Source organism: Pipra filicauda, unplaced genomic scaffold, assembly GCF_003945595.2.
Source record: "Pipra filicauda isolate LSUMZ 115617 unplaced genomic scaffold, ASM394559v2 scaffold5_size6683894_pilon, whole genome shotgun sequence".
Taxonomy (NCBI): Eukaryota; Metazoa; Chordata; class Aves; order Passeriformes; family Pipridae; genus Pipra; species Pipra filicauda.
In genome coordinates, this window is record NW_024104754.1 from 2,418,822 (window position 1) to 2,435,603 (window position 16,782).

The 16,782-nt window shown below is 40.7% G+C and overlaps 1 protein-coding gene across 3 annotated transcripts in view; it reads left to right on the forward strand.

Annotated features, from left to right (window-relative positions):
- The window catches only part of MAP3K20 (mitogen-activated protein kinase kinase kinase 20), a 90,793-nt gene that overhangs the window by 59,754 nt on the left and 14,257 nt on the right, over positions 1–16,782 (forward strand). For 2 of the 3 annotated variants that reach the window (XM_027733541.2, XM_039387981.1), the window contains exon 12: positions 1,449–6,238. In XM_027733541.2, coding sequence (XP_027589342.1) covers positions 1,449–1,814 — 366 coding nt within the window. In that variant the 3' untranslated portion in view covers positions 1,815–6,238. Of the gene's footprint in view, positions 1–1,448; positions 6,239–8,191; positions 8,237–9,156; positions 9,188–9,306; positions 9,447–10,626; positions 10,690–11,671; positions 11,765–16,782 lie in introns of those variants that run through there. The other variant, XM_027733540.2, reaches the window with a different exon arrangement.

Here is a 16,782-nt window from a genome sequence, read left to right on the forward strand (position 1 = left end):
ATTGGGGGTTTTTTGTACAGCCAGGTGTATAGAAGCTTAGCTGCTGGTTCTTTCATCACTTACCCATAGGATGCATGAAGACTATTTAGGGCACCCCATTTCCCCAACTTCTTAGTTTTATTTTTGTTTCTTAAACCCTGATCACTAACTTCTGTTAACCACAATGCAAATAGAAAGCCTGTGTAACTTGGGAAAACTCGAGAGGAACAAAAGACAGATATTGTCTTTTAATGATAGACAATTAGTTGGTGTAAGTGGTTTTACCAAGAAATGGGCAGTCTTTGAGCAGCCTGGCCATGAAGCCTCTTGTATTACAGACCAGGGCATCACCATAATTACCCTTGTAACCTGTTGTGACCAACTGCTATTGACTTTTTGGTCAGTTTTCCGATTAGGTTAAAAAATGTGAAAAACCCATGAATTTTGGGCAGGTAGTTTTTGCAAACAGCTTTGGAAAGAAAGGCCAGTTAAGTGTTCACACACCACTCCTTTGCTGTTGTTTTAGTAGGTAGTTTAATTTAGGATGAACTCCTGAGTCTTTACTCCCTGTGGAGCACAGGCAAGCCTATCACAGAGGTTACTAGCTTGGCCACTCTGAAGAGGCATTAGTCATTATTTAGCTGGAGAGAGCACATTTCATTTGTTATTACAAACAGACTGGGCCAGGAGAATGCCATTATCTGTAGGTGAAGGTTATATCAGTAGAGATCTAATGTGGTGTACAAATGGCAGGATAGCTATTGATATCACTGAAAAAAAAAAACAAACCCAAAAAAACTAAGCTGAAGAGCCAGCCTAAAGCAGCCCCTCTTCCCCTGCCTGCTCATCCCTGGGACAGCTTGCAAAAGGTGCTAGTGCAGTCTGGATTCCACTGTCATTTGCATTGGTGAGAGGCTCGTTTCTGACTGTGACCAGTGCAGGGTGACCTCTTTCTCTCCTTTTGAGCAAACACTCCAAACCAGTCTGCTACTGCTTTTATTTCTGATATTTTGGGGCTGCTACTTCTGCACCAAACTGTGCGGGAGCTTGTTTGGGTTCTCTGATCTTAACCTGATTTATTCTTCAATCCTGAAAGGTTCAATTAAGCAACTCACTCAGACTTCTGTTTTATCCACATTGTCTTGGGAGCCAGTCCACCTGGCTGGGAACTGTCACGTTCTGTTTTGCACTGTACAAAACGGAGGATTGAAGAGTTTGAACCTTCTTTTGTCATGAGAGCTCTGCTACCTGTGGTTCTTGCCATGCCACTCAGTGATTTTGCACTTTGATTTAAGAACAATGACCCCAGAATGACGCTGTTTTAATGAATCCTTACTTGATTTCCATGTTTAGATTCACTAATCATATGCTTTCTGTTGATTGCCAACTAATACGGTGGTGACTTTTTCCTTGATTTTTGAATTGGTTCTAACTTTCACTTTTGCTCTGTCCTTTCCTCCTTTAAATAGTTTTTCTTACCTCTTGCTGCAAGAATGTCTCAGGAGTCTTACTTTGAATCTAAAACAGAGGAGTCAAACAGTGCAGAGATGTCTTGTCAGATCACAGCAACAAGTAACGGGGAGGTAGCTGGCATGAACCAAAGTCTGAAGGCCTTGATGATGACGGGCTTTGGGGATATCTTCTCTCTGAACCAAGCAGGATCTGTCCTGCATTCTGGAATGCAGATAAACATGCAAGCCAAAAAGAATTCTTCTAAAACCACCTCTATGAGAAAAGGGAAGAAAATCAACATGGCTTTGGGTTTCAGTGAATTCGACTGGTCAGATGACGATGATGATGATGATTTTGACGACACAGATGATAGCGGTGAATGAAATAAGTTATAGAATTAACCCTGAAATTGTTTTAGCAAAGCAAACCAATAAAGTTTTAGAACAAGAATCCTGTCAGTTTGGTCTGTTTAAATCCTGTAAAAGAACAACAAAAAAACAACAAAAAAAGTGAGATATTTTCCAGGCTGAGCATGTTTCTGTGTAGAAAGACATGTTGTTTTTGTTTAGATTGTGCTGACTTATTTCTGCTTTGATGAAATTTGGAACTAAACTTTCCAAACTAATGGAGATTATTATTATTAAGAACCATGATTATATCTATAATTCTTGATGCCTGATTACAGAAACTATGGCTTGATAAACTTAAGATCTAAAAAAAATGGGAGAAACTTCAATGCATTTAATGCCATTTATGTACTTCAAATTTTTCTTTTGTGTTTTTTGTCATTTCCCTTACCCCCTCAGTTGTCAATTATATGCATATACTTGTACTTCCAGATTTACTATTCTCTACAATCCATTCTTTCTTACTGTTGCAGTGAAGGGGTTTGCTGTGTTTCTAATTTAAGGCCTTTTTCAAGGCAGTATTGTGGGAAGTCACTAATAGGTTTCCAGGAAGAGAGAAGCATGGGGAGAAGAGAGGGGTTAGTTAAATACACAGTTTAAAAACTGAATAGCAGCAGAATCCAGATAATCCCTATTAGTAGATGATTTGTATAAATGTTTTTTTTCCCCTCACGTGTATGTGCATGTGTATATAATTCACTCTAGCAAAGCAAACTGCAATCAGACCTCTGCATCTATTATCAGATATTGTGATCTAGAAGCTAATTTTCAGTTATGTTGATGTAAATCCAGGAAGCCTCATTAACTTTGATGGACTTATTCTTATACCTGAGAGCAAAAATCAGTGTTCGTAAATTTTGATTCTGTTGCATCTCCTACCCTTAGGTAAGGACTAAAGGTACCCTTAGGTAAGGACAAAGAGAAGCCACTATGACATTTCAGGTTGGGCCTTACTACTGTGGCTTATGTGAAATTCTCTGTGATGGCAGTAATGTGAGGAATATTTACTAGTCTCTGCATACCTGTTTTTTGCAGCTAAATCACTTTTAAAGTATTGCCACTGCTGTTATGGCTTACTGTAAAACTCAGTGTGTAACAATCTGCTGCAATAATTGCCTGCCAGGCACTTAGGTTGAGAGCAGTGAGGACGTTTCTCCTGATGACCCCTTTAGTGGTGATGCAGAAGGAGGGAGGGAAGCCAGTGCGAACACTGATGCAGGTTAGAAAGGAAGATGTAAAATATTTGCCCAAGGAAGAAGGGCAGCATTTCAAAAGAAAAATGTTACTGTGCAGTTCAGTAGTAGTGGGAATAGGCCATCAAAATTCTATTCTCAATTACTGGAGGGGTTTCTTTTATGAAAACTTCTGGTTTTGAGTGGCCTCTTTAATTATAGGCTTGCCGGTTACACAGCTCTAACCTACATATTATGGTGAGTGTTTTGTAGATAGCTTAGAGAAAAATGGATACATTAGATAACAGCAGGCCTCAAATCATTACATGCTCACTCAACAGAAGAGAAGGTTCTTTGAAGGAGTTTTTCTAGAGTGGACACCTCTTTGGGTCATCAGAGAGAATTGTTTTATCCTTAAGCATCAGCACTGGTCCGGTAACCTGCAAGGCAGCAAGTGCTGTGCTTCAAACTTCAAGCTCAGTTTGCACAGAATTAGACCCTCCACGATGCTTAACTTCTGTAGGATGTAATTTAATATTCTTCCAAACAGTTACAAATCCGTTGACTTGCAGTTAGCCCTCTTGTATCCAGAATGTTTTTTCATAACAAAATTGTACTTTAAATGATGCAATAAATTTATGGAGTATCCCAGGGAGAAACTTACTCCTTCAGCACAGGTAGGGGTGACTTCTTAGGTCCATCAAAGCAACCTGATTTTAGGGAGAAAAAGGGACATGAAAGGGCAAAGTATGAAATGGAAAGAAGAGCAAAAAGGCTGTTTCCAGTGCAGATTTGTACTATTTTTGTAAGTCTATGTCTGCTAACACCCACAGCAATGTTACTATTTTTGTAACTGCCACTTTGCACTCAGCAAAATTTGATGGATTTGTGTAGTGTAATATGTGCACTTTAGATCTTAAGATGTGTGTCATTGTGCATAAATTACTGTACCACATAAGCAGTGTAGGGTTGTACAACTGAAAATGAAATTTGGTTCAGTACAATTTAGGATTCAAAAAAGCACAAAAAATCTGTCCCTGGCAGATTTTGCACTTTTTTGGTGTTTGACAGTGTCAGAGCACTTCATGCACATTTCTATTGTATGGCTTTTAACTGAATTTGTAAATCCACTCTTTAATCTTTACAGAAATAAAAATAATTCTTAAGTAGTATGACACAGGGTTTCATAGTTGCAAAACCACAAGGTTTAAGTCTGTCTTCAGAGTTTTGTGCTTACCCAGGTGTGTAATTTATGTCAACAAAATATCATCAGAATTTGGTAGTGTGCTTATAGAAATTTCTACTCTGTGCTTAGTTTCAGTATTTTTTAATAAAACAAAGATGGATTTTTCCCTCTTTGCCTTTCTTTCCCCATGTTATTTGTCAAAACAAATTAAGCTATATCAAGGGGAAAAATAAACCCTTATAAAACTTCCCCATGCTTTCAAGATAGCAAAGGTAGTCTCTGAATTGTAGATAAGATGATAACATAAGATGACAAACTCTTCTGATGCAGTTCCCCTAACATAGGGTTATACTTAGGATATTGGCTGTGCTCACTAAAAAAGTAGTGGTATTGATTGCACTTTTACTTTCCTGTGATGACTTTCATGCCAGATGTCTTCAGTTTACAAACCAAAAGTCATATGTGAGAATCAAGCTGTGTTGTTTCTGTCTCTGAAATGCTTTTCACTAGATAAAGGCTTTGAAAGTGGCTCTGGTGGGCAGGTATGGTGGTTGGAGGAGCTCAGAATATTTCATCTTCCACACTGATTTTTATCTGCATGTATTCCAGTCCACCTTCTACCTGTATCATCACCAGGTTGTATGAGTCTTCTCATTTTTACCCGGCTGCTGTAATGCCAGCATTGACTTAGGTGGGTAAATGGCCTGAGAGAAGAATGGGAAGAATTGACTTTTGCTTAAAGATGTGGGGTCAGCTGGGACCAAGACAGGATGCCCAACTCCTTTTCTTTTCCTTCAGCAGTGGAGAAAAAATGGAAAGGGGACTTAATGGAGGAAAACTTTTGATCTAGCAATTTTTGTGATAATGACACCATTAATTCCTCAGAGTAGCAAGTGTCTTAAGATACAGTGTTTAGGTGTGCTGCATCCCCAGCCAGGTGTGTGCTGCCTGACATGGAGCTTGTCCCCTCTAGATGGAAAGGGCTTCCTGGGGGTGACATCTGGCGCAGCCTCTTGTCGTACAGTCATGTTCTTGACTTGTCATTTGTTTATCGTTCCAGAGGTTTTCTTAGATGTTGATTCCCTTTCCTTCTGGGTTTTAGAGTGTCTATTCTGATTTAAATATCTGATACAATAATGATTGGTGTTGCTCTCAGCAGTAGCAATAAATCCATGGTGTCCATATAGCTGTTAAGTATGCAGCAGTGTTTCTGTGTGTCTTTAGTGCTGTAGTTCCTTTTCTGTAATCAGGCAGCTTTTACAGGTTTTTAAGAAGACCTCTAACTTGACAGAGGTTTTAACTACAGTCCTAGGTAGAACGTTCAGGTAGAAAAAGTAAGTTCATATAGTAATTTTCACAGCCCTTAAAATGCACTGGTAGGAATCTGGAGGAGGGACCTTTCCCCTTTCCTCCAGACTTCGACTTAGTGTACACTGTAAAATCTGCACAGAGATTTCTGATGTGTGAAGATTTAATTTTAAAACTGTAGAACAAACAACTTTCTTTAAACATTTTATATGGTGTGCTAAATATTCATATGCCTTTTAAAGTCAGATATAGTCCACTGCATTTCTTGCTTTTGCACTACTGAAGAAGTTTTGTACTGAATAGTAGGAGTCAATGCTACTTACACTTCGAGTTTGAACTGATGGAATTTGAATAGAAAATATTTTCACAGTGTTAGAAAATTTCATTTTCCCTTCTGAAAAAGCAAAGCTGAGCGCAGCGCCTATGCCAAGACTCTTGTGCTGTAAACTAAATATATCATTTGTGTGGAACATGCAATGTTACACTTTTGTGTGGTAAAACCTTGCAGTGTCAGTTATTCTCTTTATTGCACTTGACATACCATCTCTTGTTTTATTCACACTGTGGATTTGATTTTCCAGTGTAAAACCAAAGCAAACAAACAAAAAGAAATCATGCAATGTATTAAATTTCCTCAATTGGTGTCATAAACTTTCTTTTGATGTGAACTTTTCCTTTGCTGCTCTTTGTTCCAATCTTCTATTTTGCAATAAACATTTTGACAGTAAATTTTATGCATCTGTGTCACTGTGTAAAATGCTGGTGTTTCAAAACATTCCTTATTGTCTACTGGTTTAAGTCACGTTTTTGTATTACTCACTGTGTGACATTTCCCCTTTATTCTATTTAAAAAAAAAAATTGAAATAATACAGAACATATTCTGCCACTGATTATGTTTAAACATGGGGAAAGCTGAAAAAATCCACTGTACAACTAAAAATGTAATATTGGACTTCTGCATTAAATAATTTGGTTGTACAAGTTATCGTACCAGGCTCCTCCTGCAGCACCAGCTGGTTTGACTATAAGTACCTACAAAAGACACAACCCACTGAGGGTGTTCATGATTGCCACTTGCCCTTCCTTGTGCTTAGGTGTTTCCCCCAGCATTACTTTTGCCCCGCAGCATCCTGCCCAGGCTGCGAGTTGCTGTCAGCATAGGGAATGCCTGACAGCAGTTAGGTTGCAAGTGTGGTGTAGTAGTCAGGAAGGTCTCATTTTTGTCTGGCAGGTACATCTTGCCATCTGCCAGTTCACCCTGATGCCTTTGGGGAAACAGTGGGCAAAGGGGTGGGTTTGAGGATCCGCTAGATCCTCTGTGCAGAGGTGACTTCAACTGGTCTCATAAATTGTTTGTGCCCAGCAAGATTTGAGTGAGGCATTGGTGGAGGAAGAGGAAGACGATCTGAAAAGTCCTCAAAGTGGGGTGGGCAGCAAAAAGTCGATAGATATGGAGGCAGAAGTCAAGGGCAATCACGAAGTCCTTCAGTGGGGGTTTCACATGGATGCTGTGAAGGGTATTTTACAGTGATGGCTGAAAGTTGTGAGCAGATTACACTAGACCCTGGTGTCGTGCCTGGAGAGCCAGGGAAGTGCTAAGGAAGTGCCAGGAAGGCACCTAAGGAGCAACTCTGTCCTGGGCCTCAGTATTCAGCTGGAGGTGGGCAGGGGTGAGTGCCTGCCGAGGGGCCGTGCTTGGCTTGTGGGTGGAGGCTGGGGAACCCAGGGGTGGCAGAGCTCTCTGGAGGAGGGAACAAAGCCATGGGGGCTGGTGGTAACAGAGCTGAGTCTCTTATAAATCACTGGTATCTACATCAAAGAGATTGCAACTACATCATGGTTTTGAGCTTTTGGAAGACACTGACAAATACAGATATACAACAATTAATGTTAACCCTTTAAGCTGGAGATAAAAATGCTAAGAAGCTGAAGCTTGGGATACTATGTGCTTGGATGAGTAAAATGGCAGTCACTATTACAGTGACATCATCTCCTCTGCCAGTTTTCAAATCATCTCAGAATTTTGTTTAATGCAGCTGTTCCCCTGTGTATCCTCCATGGTTTACTAGTGCTTCGAGAGCTAACACCATTTTGCGTCCAGTGTTGGAGGAGTCTGGGAATTGCTGCACTCCCCCAGCCTTAGGGGAGCAGTTACAAAGTGTTGGCAGAAACCAAGAGACACTTGGCTATACATGGACAGGAAGACTAGCTATAGAGGCCAGACTCCACATTCTGCTTTCATTGCTGTCCAGTGACAGTTTTCCTTCCTTCTGTAGAAAATATCCATCATCTGGGAGGGAGTCATAATCACAGCATTATTTTCATTGCAGAAATCAAAAAAGCAAAAGCCTTCCCCAGTGTCAGAGCCAAGAGGAGAGGCAGCTAGAGAGTCCCTTGCCATCGGACAGTTTACTTTTGCTTCCTAAGTTGTTTCTGTTGGGGATCTGCTCTTAATTTTATCTGCATAGAGTGATGGGATCGATTTAACACCGACAACATGCTGTTGGAGCCAGCCCTTGATCAGTGTGAATCTAGCGGTTTAGTATGTCCATATGAGTTGCTGCCTAAGTCCTGTACTTTGCAGGGAAAAAAAAACCAGAATAAAATCAGCCACCAGAGTAAAATTTGGGTGGAGGGGATAAAATTGGTCAGATGGTTTTCTTTTCAATTCATATCTCTCACACAGTTGCTGCCCTCCTTTGATATTTGTGCATGGACTGAAGATGATGTGGTGAGTATTTTGTGTTAATGTGGCCAGCATCGTGCTGCTGGAGCTCTCTTAGCATATTACAGTGGATATGGAGGGAGGGAAGGCCGGATCAGAACATCCAGGTGAGATTTTACTGTTTGTTTGGTAAAACTTGTGTCCTAGAAAGGGTTTAAAATGACTGTAAGTAAATTAAGGACTTGAGTTACTGTCATAAAACAGCCACATTCTCCAAAGTCCAGAAAATAATGGGAGCTGGGAGCTGTCAGCAGCCAGGAGGGCATTCCTGAGTCACCATTTAAGGGATGTGGAAGTGCCCAAAGACCTGACCCTGGACAGGACAGAACAGTTTCGAAGGTTTTATCCCACTGTGTGCCACCTGGACTGAAATTAACTGAAAAAAAGTGAAGGGGGTTTTAAGACATGTGGAATTTCTCTTTCATATAAAATAATGGCATTGAGTCTTTTTTACCTTTTTATTTGATTAAAAGGCTAAACAAGACACATTATTGATTTATCTCTGGCATAGTAATGTGTCATAATGATTTTAATGTCCTATCTAGCACTCTCTTTGTGTGTTGTGCGTCATGGGGTTGTTTAGCTGATGTTTACTGAAAGAATGCCTGGAAAGCCAGTGCAAAAGCTGTAATAGCCCTGGCTCCTTCACTTCAGCCCTTTTAGCACATGACATCACTCAGCTGCTGCTTTGCTCATTTCTATTCTTCATGACAATAAACTGAGGAAGATGGCTGCAAAATGGAAGGCAGTTTTGAAAAGCTGAATAGAAGTCATCACTTGCACTGGTGAATCTTGAGTCCTTTAACCCAAAGTGAGAAATATTTTTAAATTTTGTTTTAAAAAAGAACGTACTTGTGGACTCCAAATAACTGTGGTACAAAATTTTGGTAATGTGAACTTCAAGATTGATTCCTCTTTCTTTGCAGTTTTTCTGGATGCAACAACTTACTAGAAAAGGTAAAAGCTATTCATATGTACTTTCATATTCACATATATGAACATATATACATTTGTTCATTTTTTCCCCCTCCAATAAAGTGCCCTATGGATTTCTGAATAACCTCTTCTATCTTAAGGCAATGCTTCTGGTGAAATGAGTGTCTATGCTAGCTTGTTTAAGGAACATCATATCACTGGGAAACAATTACTTCTTCTAGAAGAAGAGGATTTAAAGGACATGGGAATTGTTTCCAGAGGACACATCATCCATTTAAAGGTATCATCATCATATATTGAGTGTTGCAGTAGGTTATAGTGTGAATATTAAGAAGTAGTCTATGAGTTTTCAGTAGTATTAACGAAAAAAGTGACAAAGCTACATAGAGAACATATTTGGTATCTAAAATAAACAGTTACAGGTTCATATCAGTGTAGAACCCAAAGCAACCTGAGAATCTTATGAGGCATGAAAATGTGCTGTGGTCTTTATACTTCTCTGTCGTTCTTGGTTTTCTTGTGAGCTAGGCTGGCAGTTCTGCTACAGATTCACCTAGGAGGGCCCAGCAGAAAACTTGGGTATATTCAGAGATAGTTCTCTGTAGCTGAGGGAGAAGCAGATACAAAACCAGCTATTTGAACTGAAATCTCTGAACTTCTTACTTTCATATCTCGTTTATAGTGTAAAGCATACTTGGACTAACAAAACTCCGTTGGACAACTTTAAAGCTGATTGACAGCCAGGTTTCTTTCAGAAGCTCTTTCAGAGCTTCTTAAAGCTCTGTTTCACAGTGTTTTAAATATCTAATGTTTGTAATGAATTAAGAAAATCATGGTCTGGAAAATGTGGTCAGACAGCAGTAATGATATTAATACTGTAGCCACAGGAGAGAGTTCAGTTTTCTGGCAGCTTTGGAAAAGGGTTTCTCTAAGAGCAGCGTCTACAATTCTCTTGGGTCTCAGTCATTTTAGATCACAATTTGCTAGTAAAGAGATACTTGTATCCTAATTGCCAGTCCTGCAAATTTAGCTTCATAAGTCGCACAGATTTATTCCCCTTTTGCTCATCAGCCATTTTTTCCGTGCCCACGCACCATTACTGATATATTTAATTTATGTTTCCTACAGGGAAAATTATTGAAACTTAATAAAGTCAATAATGCCCAAAATGAATGATTTCAGCTTCCTGGGTTGATTGAGCATAAATAAAAACAACGAAAACAACCCCCCAAACATCTCTTTCTCTGATTAAGCAGATCTGATTCTGAATGCAAAATGGGACCAATCTACCATGACAGTTTCCAGAACAGGGCTGTATTTTAAACTCTTCTCACATGCCCTGATGTATCCACAGTGGAAAACACAGTGCACTTGGAGTTTCACTGGTTTTCATGTTGGTATTTGCAGTATGAGATACTAAATAACTCCCATCTGGTTTTTTTGATTTTTTTTTTTCCTAGACTGCTATCGAGAAGTTAACCCATGACTACCTAAATCTGTTTCATTTTCCACCATTAATTAAGGCAAGTTGCATAGTTTATATAAGAAGTACTTCTCATGTTGGTATGAATATTTTATTGTTCTCATGTCTCAACTTTCTCCTATTCAGGGGAGGGCAAAGCAGCAGTTCCTACAGGGAGTTGTAACAAATGCAAAGGCTCAACAGCAGTGATGGGTCAGAACAAGTAATAAGATAATAAAAGTTGTTTTCAATGAGGCTCTAAGATTTTATCATGGAACCAGCGGAATGAAATTAAAAGGCTACTGGTTGCAATTCCTTTGCTGTCATTAATCAGAAATTACTTTTAAGAGCCATTCCTCCAAACTGGTGCCATTGACTGCTCACCACTGAAGAACACCAGACCCCTGGCCCAGACTGAGCCCATCATTCCTCAGTTTGTTAATGTTATAGAAAAGAAGGATGATTTATAATGTCTAGTCACCCTTATGTTAACCTCTTGGTTTTCTGATATCGGTAACAAGAGCCATGCAAAAGGGAGAGAGTGTTTGAGAACCTTGGGGTTGCTAAAACTAATATTTGCCTGATTTAGTTCAGTGAACTAATCAAGCAATTCTAGAGCCTAAAGCCTGAAGTAGCTTTTTAGTCATAATTTATTGCACAGCTATAGAGTGAAATCCACTTACAGTAAATTTGCATATAGCAAAATTCTGTTCCCTGAAGGGGAAAATGAAAGTCAGGGCTTTGCTGCCGTGCCAGCTGCAATTCCAATGGCAGAGGCTGCCACAATACTCACAGGGACACCATGCTGTGCCAGAGCAGCTTGGCCAGGAGCAGAAATGGTGCAGCATCTCCCAGATGCCACCCACTGCATGCCGTAAAGCCATGCAGGAGCCATGACCCCTCTTGGAATATGTCTCCTTCCTGTTGCCTGCCAGTCTTGTAGCATCTGAAAGGCAAATCCTTTATACCACCAAAGGCTGTGCTCTTGTCTCCCAGTGGGTTGTGGTAGATGTGGAGTCTCACTTTGCCCTTTGTTTTGGCAGGATTCTGCAGGTGGAACTGAAGAAAACATAGAGAAAGTAGTGAATCTTGAACTTGTGTTTGGTTATCACTTGAAGCCAGGAAATGGTCCAAAGGTAAGCTGGATCAATTGGTTTGGTTAACAGTCACTACTAAGAGGGTCCAGTATCTTCTGGACACAAATGGATAAATTGGCATGAGAATCCTCTGGTTGTGGAAAGTGCCAACCGAATGTCAAGGTGGCAAATGGGGCTGCATTGGTGATGGGAAACTGCACCCCAGAGCAGGCAAGGAAAAGAAGAGTGGCACAGAAAGCTTTAAATGAAAGCTTTTGTTTTCTACTGAAATTTTTTTTTAACTTTGTTCCTTTTATCCCAATGGGTGTGAAATAACAGTTCATTTGTGAAAAAAAACCCAATGACAGTTGAGCAGTGCCCTATGCCTGATATTGGTGCACAAAATGCTACTTTTGTCTCAGCAGAAAGGAGATACCGTTCTATGCATCCAAGAAGAGTTTGGAAAGTACATGGTATGCATGGCTGCTGGCTGGGCAGGATAGGACTGGTCCTGGTGGTGACTGTGCCCTCATGGTACTTGGGAAGGAGGGAGGGGTAGTTGCAGCTCATTGCCGATAGCAAAACTACTGTGCATCAGCTGGTAAAAGGCAATTGCCAGCATGCCACATCCTAATCAAACCTCAGCTCCAAGCCGAGCTGGTTCAAGGATCTCTCATTACACCCTGTGTAACAGGAGCATTGATGACTCCAGATGTTCCAGCAAAAGATTTCCACCACGTTGTTTTTTCTTGAGAGTGAGGTTTGTCCCATGCTTTTTGTTTTCTTTATCCAGCTTGCGATGGACTCTGAGTTCAAGGGGTTTAGAATTAATCATCTATGTGGAAATGGTGTGCAAACCATTTCTGAGCTAGAGTCAGGGGTTGTGACAGCAGGATTTGTTTCCTTTTGTATTTGATAAATCTGCATTGTGTGTCCACCCTAAACTTGTGGGAGGCTGACTTTCATCTTGTGTTATCTGACTGCTTTGCTTTCAGGGCATATTGTTTGCAGAAGTCTCTTGATTTCTGTACTTGGTGGTGCTTGCAGAGAAAGCATTTAGGTTTGAACTTAGTAGGAACTTGTACTCGTACTGAAATCATTTCATCAATTTGAAAAAGCTTTTTGTCTGGAGATTTCCTTTTTTAGTTTGTTTCTTTTATCCTAAGTACTTTTTTTCCCTATAAAAATCTTCTTTATCACTATGTGAATTACTTAGACTGTCTCAGTGTACTTGAATGCATCTTGCTTATAGTGCTGTACAGCTGCTTTTTTGTAGGTGTGCATTTTTGTCTCCCATGTGCAACTAACTCTTTAAAGAACTAAATGTCCATGAAAGAGCTCATATCTCCCTTCCATTTCCAATATGGGCTGTGAGCCATAGTGCAGAGAGGTGAGCAGCCGCCCCCGGGAAAGAACAAGAGAAGGAGTGAATAGACCTCTGAGCACTGGACAGAAATTTGTGTTGTACTAACATCTCCCTAAGTCTGAGGACGAGTAAATGTTTTAGCCATGACAGCAAAATTTGCAAATGAGACAGTGTGCCAGAATCTGTGGGACAGAAGCTGAATTTTTATGAGAGGACAGAGTTAGTTCAATGGGCCTGTGTAGTGCTGGCATAACCTCTGCAGGTTTCTGACAACCTTTTTTATTTGGTCCTGCCTTCTCTGTGAGCTCCTAATTGGTCCTATCTGCTCTGTGTGCTGTCGGGCCCCCTTTCTAAGGAACCCATTCCCTCTGAAGCCATGGTTGTGTGCCAGGCATGCCTTCCCTGTCAGCTGCCCTGCTACAGCACCCTGTGTGCTTAGTGATGTCATTCCAGGGAATGTGCAATTTGTCATCTAAATTTGTCTGGGCTGAAAACATCTGTCTGAGATTTGCACATTAACTTGTACCTCTCTTTAGAGATGTTGCAGCAGAGCCAGTTTTAAAAAGTGGACTGGAAGGAGTAGATCATCTGAGCTTTTGAGGAGGATGCTGGGGCCAACATGACCAGGGAATTTGCTTTAAACGTAATACTAACAAAGACTGGTGTGGTACATACAATATAGAAAATTTGGCTAGCTTGCTTCTTTGAAAACCCCTGGATACAATCTTCTAGCTCCCCTAGAGGCTGCTCTGAGCCAGCTACTGCTGCCATCCAGATTTGTTCCAAAATGAATTGGAGATAAAGAGTAAACTAGGATTGAGGGATTTAAACTTCTTTTTTGCTGTCCCGTTTTTGTAAAAGAGTGGTGCCCGTTCCTGTAAAACTGGGTCAGCAGAAGCACTTGGGATCATACCTGCCACCATCTTTATAGCTAAAAAGCTGGCCTACATCAGTTTAAAAATAAATTTCTCAGAGGAACTTTACCCTAATCAGTCCCTATAGCCGGCTGCCTAGCTAAGAAACATTTCTCCTGTTTTAGCCATGAGGAAAAAGAGGCAGTAAGCTCAAATCTGGGTTATGCATTGAGGATATGCATTCTCTGGGCGATGTGGAGGTTACTAGACCCATGTACATCAAGGGAAGCTATTAGGCTCATCTGGGAGATGGTGCAGCACAGCAGGAAGGGCTCTGTACAGGGGAACTGATCACCAGGCTGGCTCTGTGCTGGTCTCTTGGGCTGAGTTCCCATTAGTTATTGTAGAACATTTCCTAGTGTAGTTGCACCTGGAAGCAAGCCCACCCAGGCCATCAGAGGTGGCTCTGCTGAAGCATGGCACAGGATGGACATGTGGGACAAAAGCGCTCTCCTGATTCAAATTAAAGCTCTGGTGTGGGCACAGCATTGGTGTGCAGCATGACATACAGCAATACCACTGGGTATAAAAGTGCTGGATGAACTGATCCAGGACACAGAAACCATTTCAGGGGTGCTGGTTATTTCAGATGTGTTTGGCTGGTCAGAGTGCACAGCACCATCTCCAGCGTGAAGATGATTCCTCAGGGCACAGGTGTCCCCTCCCTGGCACTGCACCATGCCCCATCAGCACAGCCAGTGCATCTTCTTCATAAGCAGGCAGAATATTAAGGGCCTTGGGAATGGCAGTGCCTTTTACTGAGGATCCTGGTGGATATGCTTCAGGTCAGCATTTGAATGTTCAACCTTGTCTGTACACTGAATGAAACATTGACTTCTCAGTACACATCTTTACCAGCCTTGTATTTGTTATCTAATTTAAACTGCATCTTGTAGTGGGATTATGTTGGTTTCCACCAGCTGACAGATGCAGTCATTTCATTACAGTTTCCTTCCCTTTTTAGCTGCATCTTTGGAGGCAATAAAAGCTCAGTTGACCTTTGTGCTCTCTGAATGCATAAGGAGTGAGCATTGCAAAACTAACCTGGTTTTTAGAGGTTTCTTTTCCGACTCTTATAGTTCAAGTTATGTGGTTACTTCCATTCACTGCCTTTTAATGACCTTTCTGTACACAATTCCCGCTGAGCTAAAAGGTGATAGATTTAGACATTTTATTTTTTTTTCTACAAATTAAAAAAAAAAAGCAGGGGACCACCAATTAACTCCAACATGGAGGGTAAAACAACAAGCCCTGGCAATTGTGGCTTGAACTGATTTGCAGAACTGCAGAGGGAATTTTCGATGGCTTTCTCATCCTTGGTGGCTCATTAAAATTTCCCAATCAGGGAAGGGTGTCTGAGCTGTGTTGGCTCTGCACTGATGAATCACCCAACCCCATGAGAAGAATGGCTTAAAGTCTTTTTGCCTTCTATTGATGCATTCTTTAGTTTTGGTCCTCAAAAGGGCAGATTTCACTATGCCATTGAATCTTCTCATTTTTTACCTGGTGTGTCATAATTTGACCTATATCTGAACACAAAGCCTTGAAGTTGGCTCACCATTTCACCTTATTTTTCCCCATTTACCTCTCCCTCCATTTGACAAGGTAAGGAGCAGAGCCTCTTCAAAACTGTCTGCTAACTCTGTGAACTATTTTCTAGCCTTGAATATCCAAACTGGGATATATTTTAATACTATTATTTAAATGTGTAGTGCAGAAGTGAATATACTATTAATGGTGCTTTAGAGAGATGTTTTGACCAGCTCTTCATGTGGAGAAGCCCAGGCTGGCAAAATGCAGGTAGTACCAGAAAAAACAGTACTGAAATAGTTGTAACTGGAATGCACTTTCACAAGTGCTTGAGACCATTTCTGCTGCCTCTTCTCCTCCACTCTCCCACTACATCAACACTCATAAATCCTTTCTTTATGTTCTTAAAATTAAAGCAAGGGGGCCAAGGTCTAAAATTTGAAATTCTACTTTTGTAGTTTTTAGGTCGCATATATTTCCCATGCTCTATAGGTATTTTAACCCGCTTCAGTAAAGTAAAGCTGGAAGAGGAATTGGTTTTCTCTGACCCTTCCTTTGCAAGGTAATTGCAAGTACCTTGACTTTCTTACCTGGGGTTATTTAACCTTAGCTCAAAACCTCATCTTCTAAACCCTCTCTCTTTAATTCCATCTCAAAACAAAATGCTTTCAGGACTAAAGACTAGTAGTTAATGCAAGAATCAGAGTAGCTGTGTTTCTGTGCCATTTTCATAGATTTGCTCCTATTCTAACAAGTAGTCAGTAAAGGGGTAAACTCTTTGTGAAGGAACACAAAAAATGACCTAAGCTGTAAAGTAAAACCACGGCCACATTAAAATATTGCCAGCACCACTAAGAACTGATTAATATAGTCTGCCAAGAAGGTGAATCAGTGCGGGTGACTCAGAGCCCCTTGTACTCTTTCAAAAAAGCTTTTATGGGCCACGTATTGTTTTTGCATGAAGTGGAGCTGGTATAACTTCATCATCTCCACTGGGATTGCTCCAGCTGTAGCATCCATTTGTAACTGAGGTCAAACTCAAGCCAGCACCTTTAAAAATCCTTGTGTGAGCAGTGCTATACCGGGGATTCCCCTTAGAAGTTATTCCATAGCCCTGAAGAGCCATATAAACTTTTCAGCTAGGCGATTTTGCTCACTTGACTTTCTAGACTTTTTAATCTCAAGATTTATGTTTATACCTTGATCACTGAATTAACTTGCTGCCTTCCACACATTATCTCTCACATGCAACCTTAGTCACAGATGTG